Raw genomic sequence first — 20,566 nt, forward strand, 5'->3', positions numbered from 1 at the left:
AAACTCTATCTTTGCCTACATGGAAACTTCCTTTGCCTCTCTTGAAGGTTCTGGAAGTCCTTAATTCCCCTGACCCACCATTGCAAGCGAACATGACACTTTCCTGCCTGATACCACCCCTTCCCACCTGCCAACCCCAAACACACACAAAAATTTCTTTTCATGGGCTCCAGAATATTGTACCCTAACTGTACAATGGTTAATGGTTGTTTCCTTTATTTGTTCTTTGAAGCTCCCATTTTCTGGCCTAGTTTATGTGGCATATTTTGGAATAGTTGTTAGGATGAGGTCTTTCTTTCAGTGAATCTTGACTTACCTGCTGTTCTAAGCTGGTATCTGGGCCTAATTTGGGTATCAGCTGTCAGAACCCAGTGGCAAGCGCTGTCTTTCCAGGAACTTTTTCAGCTTGCACCATACCATCAGGTTGTATAGACTAACCTTCAGATGTTACCATTCTCTCACCAAGGCATCTTTTTCACCCCTACAAACCTTTTAAAATCAGATTTGTTGAAGTATAATCGACATACAATAAGTTGCACATATTTAAAGCATATACTTTTCTATGTTTGACATAGCAAAACTGTGAAACCATCACCACAATTAAGATAATGAACATATCTATCACCCCCAAAAGTTTCCTCATAATTCCCTTGTAATCTCAACTCTCCCCATCCCCATGAGGTAACCACTGATCTGTTTTTTCTGTCACTATACATTGGTTTGCATTTTCTAGAATTTCATGTTTTTGTATAAATAGAATCACACAGTTGTTCTTCTTTTTGGCAGGTGGAAGGTCTGACTTCTTTAACTCAGCATGATTACATTGAGATTCATCCATGTTGTTGTGTGTATCAGTAGTTATTCCTTTTTATTGCTGAGTAGTATTCCATCATAAAGATATGCCACAATTTGTTTATACTCTCAGTTGCTGATGGACATTTGAGTTGTTTCCCATTTTTAGCTATTACAAATAAAGCACCTATGAGCATTCATGTACAAGTCCTTGTACGGATAGATATATGCTTTCATTTCTCTTGGGTAGATACCCAGGAGTGGGATGGAAAGATAATATGGTAGGTATTTAAAATTTTAAGATAAATATTTTTAGATATAATAGATATATTTTCTACCAAGAATAAGGGAGTCATTTCCACAAATGGCTAAGGAGTGCTACAGCAGTTAGTAAATAAATTCAGGACTTTTCTTCCCTTAAAGTCCACAAACTAATTGTTTATATGTTTCCTAATTGGTTACAAATGGACTTTAGGCTTCTGGTGATCAGTATTAAATGATACTGTGTTAAAATCACATCAGTTATAACCTGAAGGTCAAACTGTGTTTCCAAAATAGTTTTCTGTTGTGTAGACCTATTATATTCATAATATACAAGAAGTTAGGCAAGGGCTTTAGTTATGATGGATAAGAGTTGTGAGTTCCTGTTCAACCAGAGCAGAATCAGTGGGAAAATGATAGCTTTATTTCTATTAACATTAATTTAATCTTGCCCAATTTTCTGCTAATCCATAACAATTTCATGGGTGACAGTTACTTAAAAAAAAAAAAGGTACCAAATAAATGTATGAATATTTAAGGGAGCTTGTTTTTATCTTTAAAAAGACATAGTCCTAGGGCTTCCCTGGTGGCGCAGTGGTTGGGGGTCCGCCTGCCGATGCGGCGGGCGTGGGTTCGTGCCCCGGTCCGGGAGGAGCCCACGTGCCGCGGAGCGGCTGGGCCCGTGAGCCGTGGCCGCTGGGCCTGCGCGTCCGGAGCCTGTGCTGCGCAACGGGAGAGGCCACAGCAGTGAGAGGCCCGCGAACTGCAAAAAAAAAAGACATAGTCCTAGAGCAGTGCTTACATTTTGTGTGATCTTAACATGTGATCAGTTGTAAGCATTTCACAGCCACAGTTTTGTGTCTGTGAGGTAACATAGGGTGGGTTTTTCAGGGCAGAAGGGGACTTGATGTTTATTGGCCCCCTGCTATATGCTGGCACTGCTGGTGCTTTCTGTAGCTTGCCTCATTTCGTGGTCTCACACAACAGTTAGCACAGAGGCGAGATTCCTCAGCCGATTTATGTGGCCCTTAGCAACCTAGTGCTGTCTACTCATCCGGCCTCATCTCGCGTCAGTACCAGCTTTGCATCCTGTGCTGCAGCTGGTCTCATTTCTTCCAGATCTACAAATGTGCTTTGTTTCCTGTCCCCTCCCAGGTTTCTGACATGCTGTTCCCTCTACCTGACTCTCCTCTCTCCTCTCATAAGTAATTCCTGCTTACCGTTCCACCCTGGTTGAGGTCTCACTTCCTTCGGTGCCTGCCTCGAACTCCTTTAAGACTCTAAGTCCTGTTAGAGTAGGGACTGTGTCTTCTTGCTTACCATTTTATTCCTACCAACTAGTGTAGTACTTAGAGCATTTGTTGAATGGACGAACAAGCAAACAACCTTCTCAGATGGGTAATTTTGTCCCCAAGTCACATAGCTAGTAAGTGGTGGACCCCAGAGTTCAAATGGAAGGAGGACACCAAAGCCATGTTTTTTCCACTACACTAAGCCTCCCCGTAGTTGTAGTCAGTAAACACTCTGAGGAGGACTGGCAGGCAAATGAGGTAATTGAATTGAAACAATATACCTAATTACATGTTGATCCAATATAGGAACATAATGAAGCCAATTTTCCATAAACCTAATCATGAAAATACTGGTTTTACTATCTTTTTAAAATTGAGTTATTCTGATTTTAGACTTAACACAGATTACAGTAATTGATTCATGAAGACAGCCTGCAAATACAGTGGAGGTTGTGGGATCCTGAGATGTATCACCCCGAAAATACTTTATTCTTAGGGTCAGATTCACCTGTCCCATTCCTCCCACATGTACTTTTTTTTTTTTTTTAAGTATATTTGCAAAGACTGAAATCTCTGCCTCCCAAGGTACAGATGAAATGTTAGAATATTTTCTTGGAGATAATGCAAAAATGTTTTCCTTAAGTAAAAGGTTACAGATTCTGTTACTTTTCTTTCTCTGTATTTTCCTTTAATCACCCTCTGTTTAATTATAAATCTCTTCCTTTTGAAGAACCTCATCGCTTTATCCCTTTGGAGTCTGGTCACTGTTTACCTCTCTAGCCTCATCTTTTGCCCTTCCTTACCTCCTCAAAGTGTGCTCCATTTACGTAGAAGTACCTCAGATCCCTGACTGAGATTGGTGCCCCTCCTGTGAAACCCTTTGTTCACCCCATTTCCTAGCATCTGTTATATTCGTATGAAATAGTCTGAGGAGTTGTGTATCTCCTGTATTAGATGGTAAGCCTTCTTAGGGCATTTACTGTCTCAGAAGAATTCATACATCTCAGAATCCCCAGAACCTGACAGTTCCCAGCACACATTACGTAGCTAAGTAGTACATTGTAATAAATAAATAAGTAAGTAAGTAAGTAAGTAAGTAAGTCTTGGGCCTCAGATCTCCTTCAGAATGAGAGAGTGAGTCAGAGGTAGTTCAGAGCAGGAAGCAAGGATGTAGTCATTATTCTAACTTTCTTACTCCGGATCAAATTAGTCTTTTGTTGTTGGAATTTCCATTGTCAGGTTTTAGCAGTGTTCTAGCCCTGTTAGTTATCTGTTTGGCTCTCTGAACCAAAGTAATAGAACCTGGACCCACAGTTTCACCTGAGTTAGAACAAAGAGTTCAGCAGTAAAAATTGAATGAAATTCAATTCACAGGCCATAAATTATAACCCTCAAAATCATTTAGAAGGGTTTATCTGACATCAGACTAAATGCCACTCTAACTTGTATGACTCGTAAGCTCAGAGCCCTGGAATAAATTCCTGGCTTCTGCTTCCCTTGGCTATCCTATATTTGGTTGAATTTTTCTTTTTTTTTCAACATGCTTTTCTAATTTAGACCTTATTTTCCTGAAGTCAGAGCCAGTCTAAATACAGACATCAGTGGATTTCTCACAGTTCTCTGACTGAGAATCAAGGAGAGAAATACAGATCTGTGACCTCTCCAGTCACGTTTGGAGAGCTCACCTGTGCCCTGTGACCAGCTAGCTTTTCCACTAAAACCATGAATGCCTCCAGGCTGAGCACTGTTTCTTATTCCACATAAGAATAAGTCAGTTCCTCAACGCCTAGTTCACTATTTGGCACTTTAGTTGTTGTTACCAAAAATAAGTACTTATATTTCCCATCAAGATCATTTTCTTTTAAGTAGACACTAATTAGTAAGTACTTACGAAAATCAGTATAGCAGCCTATCACAAGGTTCTCTAATAAAGAGCCTGAAGAAGATATAGAAGCACTTCAGGATTGTTTGAACATAAGGAGATAAGCCAGAAGAATTCAGATACTGATTAAGCTCAGAACAGAAAAACAGTGAAGTTTAAATGTTCTAAAATGGGTTTTTTAAAAGAGCTTAAAATTACCTCTAGATTTTGGCTGCTTTATTTTTGCAGACTTTGGTTCATAAACCTTTCCTTGAGATTCTCAAGAAACTTTACATATTAATCTACCTTAAGAATATGAATGTTTTTTGCTTCTGTCAAAATTGAATGTGTGACCGATGAGAAAGATCTGAAAGCCCTCTGTTGTAGGCAGGATCGAGAACTTCTTTTTTTCTAATTCCACACAGACACGTCTTCGGCCTCTGAGGATGAGGGCTCTCTGAGACGCCAAGCTGCGCTCTCTGCTGCCTTGCAACAGAGCTTACAGAATGCTGAGTCCTGGATCAACCGTTCAATTCAGGGATCGTCCACTTCTTCATCCGCATCTTCTACGCTGTCCCATGGAGAGGTCAAAGGAACCAGTGGGTCTCTAGCTGATGTATTTGCCAATACTCGAATAGGTAGGAGCTGGATCTACCCGAGAAGCCCAAATTATGTGCCATTTGGCTCCCAGTATCCAGGAAATAGGTTATGATTTGTATTAGGTTTTTCAGGGTGGCCTAAAAAAAATAGAATCAGAAAGAACATGACAGTTAATGAGGCAAAGAAGGAAACACAAGCATTACACTTGGAATGATAGAGAGCGTCTGCATTATTGGTGCATAGTATTTATTGCCCACCTGAAGCCATAGCTATTTCTATAAGCAATGCTCAAGCTGCAAGATATAACACCAGTCTTAGTGTGGTTTATCCCTGTTGGAGAATATTCCATCAAGTAAAAGGTGTTAAACGATGTAACGTATTAGATTTTCCCAGGATTGTTGTCTGCATTCTCTCAAACACAAAAAAATTAAACCTGAGCAAATTCTGAACTAAGACAATATCAATAAGACCCTTTTGTCTTTAGCATAAAGACTGGATTTATTGTCGTTGCTGCTGTGCTATTGCTACAATGGAGTGTGCGGGCTGAGAACGTTGGTACCCTGTGAGCTGCTACCTGCTGCCAGTGCTCCTCTATGGAGTATAGCTTTCGCTTGGCTCTGCTTTGTGTGTGTGTGTGTGTGTGTGTGTGTGTGTGTGTGTGTGTGTGTTCTAGGAGTCTGTGACATCTGCAGATAAAGATACAGTTCAGATCTCTGCTTTTGCTTAATTAGTTGGTACACATGGCACTAAGTGATGTATATGAACATCATGTGTCTGTGATACTTTTCCTTGTTTTTTAACAATCCAGTTGCATTTTGGTGTCTTAATTTTTATATCAGTGACCTTCCTGTTTCACCTTATATATATCTTTATTCTGTTAATTGATTTCTGAAAAGAAGAACTTGGAAACCTTTCAATTTAAGCCTATAATTTTTAAAGAAAATAGCTACCTTGAGGGTATGCTTGCCTACATTAAAAGGCCAAGTGCCAACAACTGATGGCTTGTCCTGCACTCTTAGCTGTGCCCTTAATTGACTGAACCTCCCGAAGCAGCTACGGATGAGCATGCTCACCACCTCTTCTATTGGGAGGGTAAGCAACAGAGCCATGGTGGGGTCAGGTTTTATTCCCACATTGTCTAAAAGAGAGCAGTTTCACTTGTTAAAAATATTTTCCTGATACCCAGTTAACTTTACCTGAATTTTTGTTAACAAGATGATTTCATCTGACTTCATATCTCATATTGCTTCCACTCTGTGAAAAGTTATTGGTTCAGGTACTCACAGGAACCATTTTATCCAACATTATTGCCTTTTGGATGTCTGCTCTAACAGAAGTAATTCATGTTTCTCAAAGAAAAATTTGAAAGTACAAATAAAAGGAAAAATAATCTACAAACCCACTTCGTATGGATAACACTTCAGTGTTATCACTTTCATGTATATCCTTCTAGACCTTATTTGCATATAAATATGTAAGGTTTTGTTTTTGTTTTTACAGAAGTGAAATTGTACTAAATATAATGTTCATAACCTTTTATTAGCAGTGTATCACAGACATCTTTTATATCATTAATATAGAATTATACTTTTTTTTATGGTTTCAAAATATGCAACTAACTGTATGACTATGCCCTAGCTTATTTTAGCCATTTCCCTATTTTGGACATTTAAGTAGCTTCCAGTTTTTTGCCATTATGAAACCGGAATGAACATCCTCGAACACACAACTTTGTGCATTTGTTTGATTATTTCCTCTGAGGATGTATTCCTATAAGTGGAATTGCTGGGTCAAATAAAAATGTCTATTTTTAAAGCTTTGTTATCACATTATCCTATAGAAAGAATATACTGCAATATACTTGTGCAAAGTATTTAAAGCTTTAAAAAATATTAAACTAGTAATTATAGACTTTTGGGGCATGGAAAGCTTACTCCCAAATTGATTTTAGAAATTGTTTATAATATGCTTTTTCCCTTTTCCATAGTTATGAGTGGCCTTTCATTATTCTTGCGAATTGTATACTTTGCTTCCTCTAATTTTCGTTTTCTTCTTCTAAGTTTTTTGTAACACATCCCTGTTGAATGGCTCTCTTCCAACTATATCATTATTTCTTTATAGTAAGAATCCCTACATGAAGCAGAATATAACAACACTGTTTAATCATGCTTAGAGCAAGGGAAGAACCTTTTCTGTCAAGTAAATCCAAGTAACCTATTGGTTATTTTATAAAAATTAAAAGTGGATTTTATCTGGTTTTCTTCATTTGGGAACTTGAGCGATCTGACTCCCAAGACACAATTTCTGTCTTCAGTGAAAGAAGAAACATAGATAAACCAGCATAAACATGAAGAAATGCTCAGAAGACTAGACTGTTAGTGGCCATAATGATCATACTTTGATTTCATTTTGAAGTCACTTGCAATTTTTATTTTATTATGGTTATTTTTATAACATTGGATTTCTACCAGACTTTCTGTGTAGGAAACAGCATTTTTGAGAAATATTTGATATGTGATTTGATCTTACTAAGGCTGCTCAAGTTCTCAAGAGTAATAATTTTAGAAAGCTGATATGCCCTGGCTTAACCTCTTCCTCTCTCATTATATCTTGCTAGTAAAATGTGATTTTAAAGGTTGTTTTATTGGAGCTAGTGTCCCATTTATGTAGTTTTCTTTCTTCTTAAAAAACAAACCAGAAAAAAAAAGATTTAAAGATTCTTATTTTTATTGCTAATGTAATATAATTCTAAATTTTGGTTTCTTCCCTCTTAGAGAATTTCTCTGCTCCCCCTGACGTCACTACAACTACCTCTTCTTCGTCATCATCTTCCTCAATACGCCCAGCAAATATTGATCTACCCCCATCGGGGATAGTTAAAGGCATGCACAAAGGATCCAACAGGTCCAGCCTCATGGATACAGCTGATGGTAGGCATCTCTGTTTGATAGCTAAATAGGGCACATTAGTAAAACAGAAAAAATTCAAATTATAAACAGCAGTGCCTGATGTCCAGCAGTGGCAGAACTATACTGCGATTGACCTACTCACACAGATCATCTTGAGCTCCCTCTTTTCAACTTCTGCACTGTAGCAGCACTAACACTTGTTCACACTTAGTCTGTACTTTCAAAAAGATATTCTGAACAAAAAGTATGGAAAAAGAAAAGAATGCTATGAGAGAAAAGGGATGTTAGATGAAATATTTAAACAGTATTAATAATAGCATATTTTTTCTCTGTTGTCATAAAAATGATAATGTACGTATTTGTACCTGTTTGGCCCAGTTGAAATAGAATGAGACTGTGGACAAAGGCCAAACATCCTTAGAAATAAAAGCTCCTAAGAGAATTGAGGAACTGAAATATCCCTAAAATCAATTAATTTTAACTTACCATTTTTTCCCTTATAGGTGTTCCTGTCAGTAGCAGAGTATCCACAAAAATCCAGCAGCTTCTCAACACTCTGAAACGACCCAAAAGGCCTCCCTTAAAAGAATTTTTTGTGGATGACTCTGAAGAAATTGTGGAAGGTAGTGGTAATATTAACAAACACGTATATTCCTTAGAAATTGCGTAAGCAGTTGCTACATGTTAGGTATTATAGGATTTAAGGATGAACAAGGCATTGTTTTTGGTTGAAAGAGTTCATAGCTTTCTGCTCTTTATATTTTAAATCTCAGATGAAAAGTAAAGAGAGAGAGAGGGGAGAGAAAAACAAAGAGATAACTATGGAACACAGAAATATGCTTTTTGAAATTAGGAATAAACACATAATTTTTAAAATTGTTTATATTTGGCATTATCCTAGAACAGGAGTGTCAAATTCGATCTCAAAAGTTTGCCCATTCTTTTTTTTTTTTTTTTTTTGGCTGTGTTGGGTCTTAGTTGCTGCACGCAGGCTTTCTCTAGCTGCAGTGAGCGGGGACTACTCTTCATTGCAGTGCACAGGCTCCTCATTGTGGTGGCATCTCTTGTTGTGGAGTATGGGTTCTAAGCACGCAGACTTTAGTAGTTGCAGCATGCGGGCTCAGTAGTTGTGGCTCGCGGGCTCTAGAGCATAGGCTCAGTAGTTGTGGCGCACGGGCTTAGTTGCTCCAAGGCATGTGGGATCTTCCCGAACCAGGGATTGAACCCGTGTTCCCTGCATTGGCAGGCAGATTCTTAACTACTGCACCACCAGGGAAGTCCTGCCCATTCTTTTCTAATATAACCCAGTCATTTTGTTAAATCAACCAGTCAACACATATATGTATCTGCTTTAACGTGGTAGATGGTGAAATAGGTTCACGAAAATACAGTCACTTCCTTCTTCCTTCATGTTGTTGTTTACAATTTAGACAAAACATAGACTGTACGTGAAAGCTGAGTTTAGTCAATATGTATGTATCAACTGGTACAGGCAGTTTGGAGAAGGGAAGAATTCCATTTCATCTGTGTGGTTAGGGAAGGCTCCCTAGAGGAAGTGATAAGAGTGATTTATTCATTCAATAATTTAAAAAATATTTAGGGATAAAGTAATATGATGTCTGGAATTTAATAGAAGGATTGGGAGGGGACTGTATGGCGGCATAGTTGGAATGAGGGTGGCCATTTGATAGTTCTATCTAACAAAAGCTTTCATCCAAAGAACTCAGTCTTGGTAGTTTTGCAGTCCATTTTTACGTCCTGAGGCTAAGAGTAGGCTTTGATCACATCAGACCTTAATGGAACTAGGCATGTTGGTAGGCCAGATCCAGTCTTAGCCCACTTTGTACAGCAGGAAGCAACAAGCAACCTGACGTATGAGGTTAAGACGAATTTCTGTTTCTTTAGGAGTCACTAAACTCATTGAACTATGGTCATCTTTCTTGATGCACTGATATTTTCAAGGTGTCTGTGCCAGTAATATCCTCTTCAGTCTTTTTAGTACTGTGTATTGACTAGGCAAGTGAAGGTCAAGGTTTAATAGAGTTATACTTGAGCAATATTCATACTTGAGCTCAATTAGAATAGAGCTAACAGCTTTCCACTAATTTTAAATAGGCAACATTTTTTTATTTGAATGACAGTGACCTTTGGAAAAGAAAAATACCTATATGTCTTTGGAAGTCTGGAAGAGTGTTCCCTAGGGTCTGCATTGAGGCCTAATGGATGGCAATAATGTACAGATTTTTATGACCAGAACTATGCCTACCATATATACAATCTGTCCATAAAAAGAAAACTATTTATTTAGAATCACCCATGTTTATTTTTATACTTAATCTGGTGGTTTAGGGTCTGAGAATATGCAAATGTTATTTACCTAGGGCAGTGAGTTGGGAAGTGAAACTGTTAAGTTTTGTATCAGTAGAAAAATGAATGACATTTTAAGTAAGTTTCCCCAACCTGTCACTAAATTGAGCTGTAAAATAAAATTTATTTCATATTTCATTTGCCCTTCTAATACTTGCTGCTCGTTCCATCTGTTCTCTCTTCTATAATGCTTCTCTCTTCTCCTACTCGCCTGGCTAATCCCTACCCTTCCCCTCCCTTTAAGACTCAGCTCAGGCATTACCTCCTCCAGGTGGGAGACCCCATCCCCTAAGCTGGGTGGCATGGCCTTCTTCTGCCCTCTCTGTACCTGTCTCTGTCATGCACTGGTCATGTTTACTTAGCTCTGTGTGAGTGTGTCCCCACTGTCTGGATACTCCTAGAGGGCATGGACCGTGTATTCCTTGTACCCGGCATTATTAGAAGCAATAAATGTTTGTTCAAAGAATATGTGCAGCATTTATCTTCTCAATGTTTATCACATCTTGTGCACATAATTGGCACTCAGTGAATACTTGGCCTTTTGTTCCATATGTAAATTATCTTTCCTGCTATGAAAATACAGGATTTTTTTTTTTTGCTTTTTAATGTTTGAATAATACTTGTTTATTGTAGAAAAATTAAGAGGACTTAAGTTTTGTCTATATGAAAGAATATGAAATATTAGTCACCTCCAGTTTCTGGAATTGCCCATGTTAATGATCCCAGTGCTTTTCTTTTTTGCCCCCCAAGTTCAGTTCAATTTAATTAACATTGATTGAGCAACCATTATGTATTAGGCACTCTAGGCAATAAGAGGAATATGAACCATGTCTTCTCTCAAAAAGCTCTCAGTCAAGGGATTTCCCTCGTGGTCCAGTGGTTAAGACTCCACGCTTCCAATGCATGGGGCTGGGTTCGATCCCTGGTTAGGGAACTAGATCCCACATGTCGCAACTAAGGGTTCGCACACCGCACCTAAAGATCCCACGTGCCGCAACGAAGGTCCTGTGTGCCGCAACTAAGACCCAGAGCAGCCAAATAAATAAATAATTTTAAAAAAAAAAAAGAGTTCTCAGTCAAAGGGGGAGAAAAAATTATAGAGTAGTAGATGCTCTTGAGCATCCTTAGTACTTTAATAAGGGTGCACTAGCATACAGTGTGGAAGCACTAAGGAAGGAATGGCCCCGGGCGGCTTCCCAGGGAAGGTACCATTAGAGCTGCATCCTGAGAAGGATGAGTGCAAGTTCACCAGGAGGCAAAGGGATTGGGCATATGAGATGTGCACAGAGGTATAGAGACATGGAAGGAACATTGTCATTCATGCCCATTGTCTGCCTGAGTCCAATATGACCCTGTTGTATCCCCATTTTATAGATGAGGAAAATTGAGGCTGGGGTAACTCCTTTTGCCTCAGGTCACACTAGTAAAAAGTGAATGTAAGCTTGGGTTTTCTGATTCATAGTTCAGTGCTTTATCATTAAACATAATCTGGTGAGGTGGAACCTGGCTTTCTAACATTGGACACAAACTAAAGGTCTAAAAACAAGCTTACTAAAAATTGTAAAATTGCTAAACAGAAATGTATACTTTGTGTTTTTTTGAACGTTCAGGCATTTGCTTTGTCAGGGTCAGGATTTGTTGTGTAAAATATATTAAATATGATTTTACGATTATGTGGGGAAATGAATTAAGGCCCAGTTTGTGGGTTACTATTTCTAACGATGTCCTTTATTTTCTCAGAGTGAGTTTAAGCCAGATAAAGATAAAGGGAAAGGGGAAATATACTTGAGATTAGAGACCTAAGTTGTGTTAGTTGGTATTTGTACTTACTTCAGATCTTATTTTCATAACCTGTTGGGGTTGTTTTGGTACAGTACCTCAGCCAGACCCCAACCAACCCAAGCCTGAGGGACGGCAGATGACCCCTGTGAAGGGAGAGCCATTAGGAGTCATCTGTAACTGGCCTCCTGCTCTTGAGTCTGCCCTGCAGCGCTGGGGCACCACTCAGGCAAAATGCCCCTGTCTGACTGCACTGGACGTAACAGGGAAACCAATTTACACTCTTACTTATGGTGAGTTTCAGGAGTCCAGTTCCTTTCTTTTCTCCTAATAGTTCTTCAGATTATCATGGGTAATGTTTTTATTCTTGCCATTTAGCAGTTACTGGTCATTTTGTTTCACTAGATCTCTTAAATTATTTTAATAGGATCCTAAGTTCTAAGTACAGCTGTTGCCAAATATTTTCTTTTGCTAAAGGGACTGTTGCAAGCCAGCTGATATTTAAAAGAAGAAAGAGACTTTTTAGATCCACTGATGTTCAAACCGTAGGAGAGGATTTTAGGAAGACATTTGGGCAGGATTAATAGCATATGGTAAAAATCAGGTGGTTTTATCTAAAAATTGAAATTGGTTACTTTTTAGATCTTCGTCATTTACTTCATCCTGCCTCTTGCGTAATAGGCACAAAATTCTATAATGAACAAAGAATCAGTACTTTTCCATTTAGTTTTGTTTTATAAATTTTTAAAATAACTTTATTTTTATTATTTCTTTTTTTAAATAACAAGAAGAATGGATTCAACTTGGGCTGTGAGATTTTGTACTAGTTTATTCAGACAGATTCCTTTTTCAACCTTCACAAGTGGTATACATTGTCCATAGATCTCCATATAGAATATTTTAGAGAAATAGTTTTTATTTAAAGAATTGTACAGATTGACATGAGTTTCCATCTTCAATGCCCCTCTGAATGAGTTGTGTGTAAAACTAACATATCTTTGCAAAATAAAATGATTTTACTTTCTTCATAATCTAAAATAAGAATTTCTAAGGGTGGTCGGGGAAAGGAGCAGGAAGAGGGGAACAATAGACTTTTCCCCCTAAAATTGTTTTTAGCATTCATTTCAGAAACTGTACATTAATCTCATCCATGTACCCTTTAAGAAAGCAGTCAGCTAGCCAAATCTTTACATGTTTATTTAACATCTTTGACTATATCCACATGTTTCACATAGTTAATTTCCATTTTATTGTCTGTTTTCACTGAAATACAGTGGTATGGAATGCTCAGTCATTTGAGGCGTACTTTTGCTTTGCACTTACTTCAGGTATCCAGTATCATATGTGTAAGTGTTTCTTCAGAAAAAGCTTAGAAAGAAGCTGTCTTCTGATTTTCAGTCCTGTGATAAAAACTTGTTTCCTTCCCTTTAAATCTGATCAGCTCACATCAAATTATTTCTAAAGATATTCACATTACTTCAGAGAAGAATTTGAAATATTATCTAAATCAGAGTGAGCTTTCGGTGATGTTTCATTTTTGCTTGAAGGCAGCACTGGCTTTCGTAAACTAGAGTGACTGTAAAGCAGTTTTTGTGGCGGAGGGCCTCTCTGTGTGTTGAGGGTGATGCTTGTCTAATGTATCATTTGCTAGTGGCCGTTATCTCATTTGGTGTGCTGATGAACTGAATGCCCTCTTGCTGAAGTAGGCCTGTGTTTTTCTATATGACTGTTTTCTTTTTCCAGGGAAGCTGTGGAGCAGAAGTTTAAAGTTGGCCTACACACTGCTTAATAAACTGGGGACCAAAAATGAACCTGTATTAAAACCTGGAGACAGGGTAATTGGTTTTTTTGTTTGTTTGGTTGTGTTTTTTTGTTTGTTTGTTTTAGAGAGGTGATGTTTATTGTTTTCTAGCATGCACATTCTGGATTTTTAATGTACAACAGCACAATTTATATAACTCTTACTCTTAGAAAATGAAAATGGTTTGGTTCCAACCCAGGTTATAATTCTTGCATTTATAGTTTGAAGGATATTCACATGTCTCTTTACTAATGAAAATAAAGAGAAACCTAAATCTTTCTGTAAATAAATATTTCAATATTTAGACAACAAAAATAGCAATCAAGTTTACTCTTTGATTTTTTTCTTTGAAAAATGCCCCATAAAACTTTCAAAACAATATTCTGGGGTTTTGTGTGGACAGGGAGGGAGACTTATGTTACCTCTAAGAAGAAACAAATTGACATCATTAATTTCTTTTTAAATTAGAGGTGACATTAAAATTTTTTTCAGTATTTAAAGGTTTTATTCAGTTTCTAAATAAAATTACTTCTTATCATCAAATATTACTTTTCATTTGGGCTTGTAGAATGAAACACCAGCTACATACACAACAGAATTCATTTTAGTAGGCTCACGATTACAAAATTTCCTAAACTAGCCTTTTAAAGATATTAATACTTCTGCATTTTGGCGAAGGGCATCTAAAGTATGGCTTTTACTTTTAAGTATGACTCGTGAGTATAGCATAATCTTCACTGAACCCTAAGAAGGTAATTTCGTGTCTTCCTAACAACATGGACACTTGTGTGCAGAAAGGAAATGGGTGTTTAAATGTCTTGTGCATTTAGTATTTTTTTTAGAACTCTAGAAGGTTCAGAACTGAACTTATCTTGGGAGTAAGTTAAGAGAATTTGTAAGTGAGAGAAAGAAAGGGAGAAACAAAAGCCCAATGACATAATTAAGTTTCAAATGTTAATCTGTGAATATCCAAGCCAAGGAGCAAACTCCACAACAATCGTGACTTCTGTGTTTTCGCATTCCTTGAGGAAATTAGGAAGGGTCAGTTATCTCTGATGCATTACAGGTGAGATCACAGGTTTGAACATATTTTGGAGGTTTCACTGTTTATCTTTTGTAAATGAATTAACTTTATATTCATAATGGTTTCTCCCAGTATTGCTTATGCCTACTACCAAATGCCTTCTTGCTAGTGTACTTGCATTGTTGGTTAAGTGAGTAAGGATTAATGCAATGAATTTGTTAAAAAGTAAGAAACCTTAGGTTTGCCCTAAGGTGGTAATTGAGTCCATCAGTTCTTGTAGGTTCTCTCTGAGAGATACAAGGCTTATTCTTTAATACGTTAGTCTATCTAGAGAGATCCATCACATTAATTTTATTGCTTTAGCCCTGCACTAAAGTAAATTGCCTTAGGTTTTCTAAGTAATTAACTTACTACTGAAGGTGAGTTGTTTACTGCTAAATCACCAATAGAATTAAATGAAAAATTCTTATGGTGATGATGATGAATTGCATTATAGTCCCCGAATTGTGCCTAGTATAATCATGGGAATGACAGAGAGTGTGCATCCTTGTGAATAACTTAATTTTCTTTAGGCCATTAAATAGTTTGATGTATTATGTTCATGCTAAATGTCATATATAAATCTATCACTTAGTGGCATTGAAAGCGTTAGTCTCCTCTTATTCCTCTGTATTGAATGTCATTATGTGTTATAGGTAGCCCTGGTTTACCCCAACAATGATCCAGTCATGTTTATGGTGGCTTTTTATGGATGTCTCCTGGCCGAAGTGATTCCAGTGCCTATAGAGGTACCTCTTACCAGAAAGGTAACATTGCTAAATTTAAGAGAAGTGTAGCCTGATGTGACATGGCAGGCATTGGGTTCTTGGATCAGTTGACTCAGTTACAACATTAAAAAATAGTCTGACCATTTTCTTAAGTACTTAGCTTCACTTTCTAAAAACATGAAAGTTGTAGAAAATTTATTTATGAATATTTATGTTTCATGAAAATAACCTGTTTTCAACCAAGATAGAATTTTTCTAGTATTATATATCACTTAAAAGTTATGGGGACATACTTGACTTTTCAACGATTACCATTTATAAAGAGTACCACTCGGGAATTCCCTGGCGGTCCAATGGTTAAGACTCGGGCTTTCAGTGCCGTGGACCCAGGTTCCATCCCTAGTCGAGGAACCCACAAGCCACGTGGTACAGCCAACAACAACAACAAAAGTACCACTCTCGGGACTTCCCTGGTGGTGCACTGGTTAAGATTTCGCCTTCCAGTGTAGGGGGTGTGGGTTTGATCCCTGGTCGGGGAGCTAAGATCCCACATGCCTTGGGGCCAAAAAAACAAAACAGAAAACAGAAGCGATATTGTAACAAATTCAATAAAGACTTTAAAAATGGTCTACATCAAAAAAAAATCTTAAAAAAAAAAGTACCACTCTTGCGTCAGAGACTATAGATAATCCACATTTACAATAGGTGAAACCTTCCTGTGAAGGGATTTCCCTTAACTGTGTCATAACATCTAGGGCCTCCATTAAGTCGAAGGGCGATGCAGTGATGTTGTGTTACTACTCTGGGGTACAGAATTTACTTTGACCACACATCCATCCTACTAAAATAAGCATATGTGGCAGATGTCAAAATTTAACCGAATGATTTCTCCATGAGCTGTTTGACCCTAATTTTCTCGTGCAGTTTATTATTGGGAGTTGATGGTGAAGACAAATATGGTGGAGACTATGGATTTATAAGAAAAAAATTATTTTCTGAAAGGAATAAAAAAATTGGTAGCATCCCTGAAACTCTGGTTGATGGGTATAGTATCTTTAGATTGGTCAGGAAATCATAGGGTTGTTCTTAAGTTATTAAGTTGGCAATGTTTATGTGGTTTTATAATGATACTTTTAAGATGAAATTTTAATGGAAATGCTTTAGGCTATCTCTTTTGGTTTCTTCCTCGGCTATTGCTGTAAGGCTTAAATCAACCTCCTTTAAAATAGAATAATGAGGACTATATGGACCTGGGTATAACCGTCCATTCACTTTCATTGTAAATTTGTACATTTGGTGTCCATTTACATTATTTATTTTGTTCTGACCTGAATTGCTTTGCTTTTGGATTTGGAGGTATGGCTAGGTCAAGACAATTTAACCATGTTCACTTTTATTTCATTTCCTAAGATTAATCTAAAAGAGGAGTGTTGCTGACCATTAACTAAAATGGTCACATTTGGCTGGTGGAATTCATCGTTAGCAATGTCAGATTAATAAAATGTGATTTGCACTCAGGAAATCATTGTGTTGTAGAAATTATTTGGAAGAACATATTGTCACTGGATTTTGACAATTGCCAGATATCAGGGGGTTCCATGAATGTGTCACACAAGTGCCAGAGTGTGACTAAGTGTCAGGTTTTGGGCTTCAGTATGCTCACGTTCACTCCCCTACCTTGCTCATTATCTTTTCTCCACAGGATGCTGGAGGGCAGCAGATTGGCTTCTTGCTGGGAAGCTGTGGTATTGCCTTAGCTCTTACCAGTGAAGTTTGTCTAAAGGGATTGCCAAAAACCCAGAATGGAGAAATTGTACAGTTTAAAGGTTAGTAATATTTGTACCTGAATTATCAGTTAAAAATTAAAGCTGAGTGCTCCAATTAGTGTTTTAATTTAATAATAACTAAGTACTTAACGTATATTTTCTTATTTAATTCTCACAATCTTATGAAGTAGGTACCATTATTATCCCCATTTTACAGGTGAGGAAAGTGAGACACAAAGAGGTTAAGTAAGTTGCCCAAAGTCACAGCCAATGTATGGCAGAGCAGCGATTTGAACCCAAATCTGTCTGATTCCACAGCCCACACCCTTAACCTTTAGGCTGGTGGTTGGAAAAGCTACCACTCTGTTCACTAAAGCTAAATGCTACATGTAGAGACAGAGGATAGACCACTAACCTCAGTGGACTTCCACTGCCAAATGGACCTCCCAGTTGAGGTAATGTCAAGGCCTGGAATTAGGATGTGGAACGATTGTACTTTTGAAAGAAGGTATAATTGTCTGGTGATTTATAACTAAACACTAATAAAGATATTTTACTGATTATAAAATGACCTTGATTTGGTCTCTTGATATTTAAAATGACCAGTTCATTGTGAACTCCTTTCCTGATGGCTTAGGCAATTCAATTTTTATTTTGGGCTTGATTTAGGTTGGCCTCGGCTCAAATGGGTTGTAACAGATTCCAAGTACCTTTCAAAGCCACCTAAAGACTGGCAACCCCACATCTCACCTGCTGGTACAGAACCAGCATACATTGAGGTAAGTCCTGAGACTAGGATGTACATTGTGGCTTTTCCTTTGGCTTCAATTGCTGTCCCACAAAATTTAAAACTAACTTTTTGTAGTTTTAATGTTAGTAGATCCTCCTGGTTTGTTAGATTTCCATCTTTTGGCTTGTAAAATGCCTTACAGTGGCCCTTCTATTCTAATTATTTTGAACATAAATACATATTCAAGAGAAAGACAACAAAGAAATTGATCCTTGTCATATAAGAAAGTTACAAAAGACTTAGAGAAGTTCAGAGGTTTAAGAAATGCTTTACTGGCAGAGATATTTTTCTGCTGCTTTGGGGATGGGAGTGGTGTGGGGTGATGGGAAGCAAGAGACTGGAGAAATGAGGAGGACAAATAGCTGTGCTTGAAAAGAACAAATTTAGGGCTTCCCTGGTGGCGCAGTGGTTGAGAGTCCGCCTGCCGATGCAGGGGACACGAATTCGTGCCCCGGTCCAGGAAGATCCCACATGCCGCGGAGTGGCTGGGCCCGTGAGCCATGGCCGCTGCGCCTGCGCGTCCGGAGCCTGTGCTCCTCAGTGGGAGAGGCCACAGCAGTGAGAGGCCCGCATACCGAAAAAAAAAAAAAGAACAAATTTAACAGATAAAGAGCAAGAAGAAACAGATGGCTAGAGGGTTTGTTATTGAAGGTTAGTGTAGGAACTTGACTGATTGATAACATAACTCAGTTGAGGGATTAAGTCCTACTGCATACCAGGCACCAGGCCAAGTGCTTTATTTTTTTTTACTTTTACTTCTTTTTAACTTATTTATTTTTGGCTGTGTTGGGTCTTCGTTGCTGCATGTGGGCTTTCTTTAGTTGCGGCGAGCGGGGGCTACTCTTTGTTGCAGTGCGCAGGCTTCTCATTGCAGTGGCTTCTCTTGTTGCGGAGCACGGGCTCTAGACACACAGGCTTCAGTAGTTGCAGCACATGGGCTCAGTAGTTGTGGCTCGCGGGCTCTAGAGCACAGGCTCAGCAGTTGTAGCGCACGGGGCTTAGTTGCTCTGCAGCATGTGGAATCTTCCCAGACCAGGGCTCCAACCCGTGTCCCCTGCATTGGCAGGCGGATTCTAAACCTGCACCACCAGGGAAGCCCAGGCCAAGTGCTTTATATACATTATCTCAGTCAGTCCTCACAAGTACCCTGTGAGGTGGGGGGCTGTTATTAAACCTGCTTAGTACCTGAGGAGACTAAGACTTTAACTTGAGTAACCAACCAAAGGTTTGTCTAAAACCTTTGACTCAAAGTTGACAGAGCTCGGACTCAAACTCATATCTGTTTCACTCTAAAAGCTATGCCCTTGAGTACTCTGCATCTTGCTTGAGACATATTAGTAAATGCTCACCAACTGTTTGCTAAATTAATGAATAAACATCCATAAATTTTAAAAAAAGTTTGGGGAAAAAAATCCACCCAGCTTGAGCCCTGTAGTGATAACTTTGGCTATAAAAGGGAAGAGAGCGGGCAGTAGCTTTGAGGTAACGTGGTGATGTTGGATAGAAGGAGGATTGCTTTTAACGATGGAAGGGATCTGGGTACGTTTAAATGACAGACAAGTAAACAGGCGATTAAAATACCAAATTTAGCAGTGAGCTCTCAGTCCATTATCATCTCCCAGTGATGACATGGTTCACCCCTTCATCCCCCTTAAAACTGCTCACTGGTTTCCCTGACTACTCACTGACCACTCCTTTTCAGTCTTCTTTATTGGTTCTTCCTAAAAGGTAAAGTGCCCTTCATTTTGTGGCCCCTGCTTAGCTCTCTGACCTCATGTAGACCTACTGTCCTCTACATTTCTATGCTTCTGCTATTCTGAATTAACTTGCAGTTTTCACTTGGAACCCTCTTATTACCCACAGGACATTGCTAGTGAGTCTCAAGTATCCTGTGGGTAATAAGGAGCTTTTAAAGGGTTGTCAGCAGAAGAGCGACAAGAATAAATATGTTGTTAAAAGATTTATCTGTTTGGTGGAGTTAAGAAGGGAAATGGGGAGCTTTTACAGTTATCCAGGTGAGCCCAAGTTCATGGTGATGGGGATGGAGAAAAGTGGTTGGATGGAATTGAGATACAGTAAGAAATAGAAGAGACAGGACTTAGTGACTAACTCTGGAGAGGGCGGAGGCAAGAAAGACACTTGGGTTTCTGACTTGGGCAACTGGATAGATGATGGATGGCATCCTTCACTAAGATAGGAAGTACAGCCAGAAAAGTTTTCATGGGCGAAAGGTAGAGGGGTGGTGTTGGCTGCGTTTCACAGGAGTACAGGTCATTCGCGGGGAAGGGTTGACCCTCTGAGTCTGGATCTCTGGAGAGAGGTCTGGACTGGAAGTAGAGAATTGGGAGTCATCAGGAATGTGGTACCCTGATGAATTAAAGTGAAAAGAGAAGAGGAAGAACAGAACGTTCAGGGAATGCCAACATTCAGGGGATGGGCAGAGGAGGTGGAGGGAAAGGAGAGAGAGAGAGAGTATTGAATAGGAAGAGGAGTATCAGAAAAGCCAAGGAAGGAGAAAGTGTCAAGAAAGGAGGTGTCAGATGTTACGGAAAGGTCT

At 38.6% G+C, this 20,566-nt stretch overlaps 1 protein-coding gene across 1 annotated transcript in view; it reads left to right on the top strand.

Annotated features, from left to right (window-relative positions):
- The window catches only part of DIP2B (DIP2 acetate--CoA ligase B (putative)), a 231,646-nt gene that overhangs the window by 162,770 nt on the left and 48,310 nt on the right, over positions 1 to 20,566 (top strand). Inside the window, exons 5-12 of the mRNA XM_007452300.1 lie at positions 4,632 to 4,844; positions 7,581 to 7,736; positions 8,219 to 8,338; positions 11,957 to 12,154; positions 13,605 to 13,696; positions 15,382 to 15,492; positions 17,156 to 17,279; positions 17,889 to 17,998. Coding sequence (XP_007452362.1) covers positions 4,632 to 4,844; positions 7,581 to 7,736; positions 8,219 to 8,338; positions 11,957 to 12,154; positions 13,605 to 13,696; positions 15,382 to 15,492; positions 17,156 to 17,279; positions 17,889 to 17,998 — 1,124 coding nt within the window. The remainder of the gene's footprint in view (positions 1 to 4,631; positions 4,845 to 7,580; positions 7,737 to 8,218; positions 8,339 to 11,956; positions 12,155 to 13,604; positions 13,697 to 15,381; positions 15,493 to 17,155; positions 17,280 to 17,888; positions 17,999 to 20,566) is intronic.

This window comes from Lipotes vexillifer, unplaced genomic scaffold (assembly GCF_000442215.2).
Source record: "Lipotes vexillifer unplaced genomic scaffold, Lipotes_vexillifer_v1.1 scaffold422, whole genome shotgun sequence".
Classification (NCBI taxonomy): Eukaryota; Metazoa; Chordata; class Mammalia; order Artiodactyla; family Lipotidae; genus Lipotes; species Lipotes vexillifer.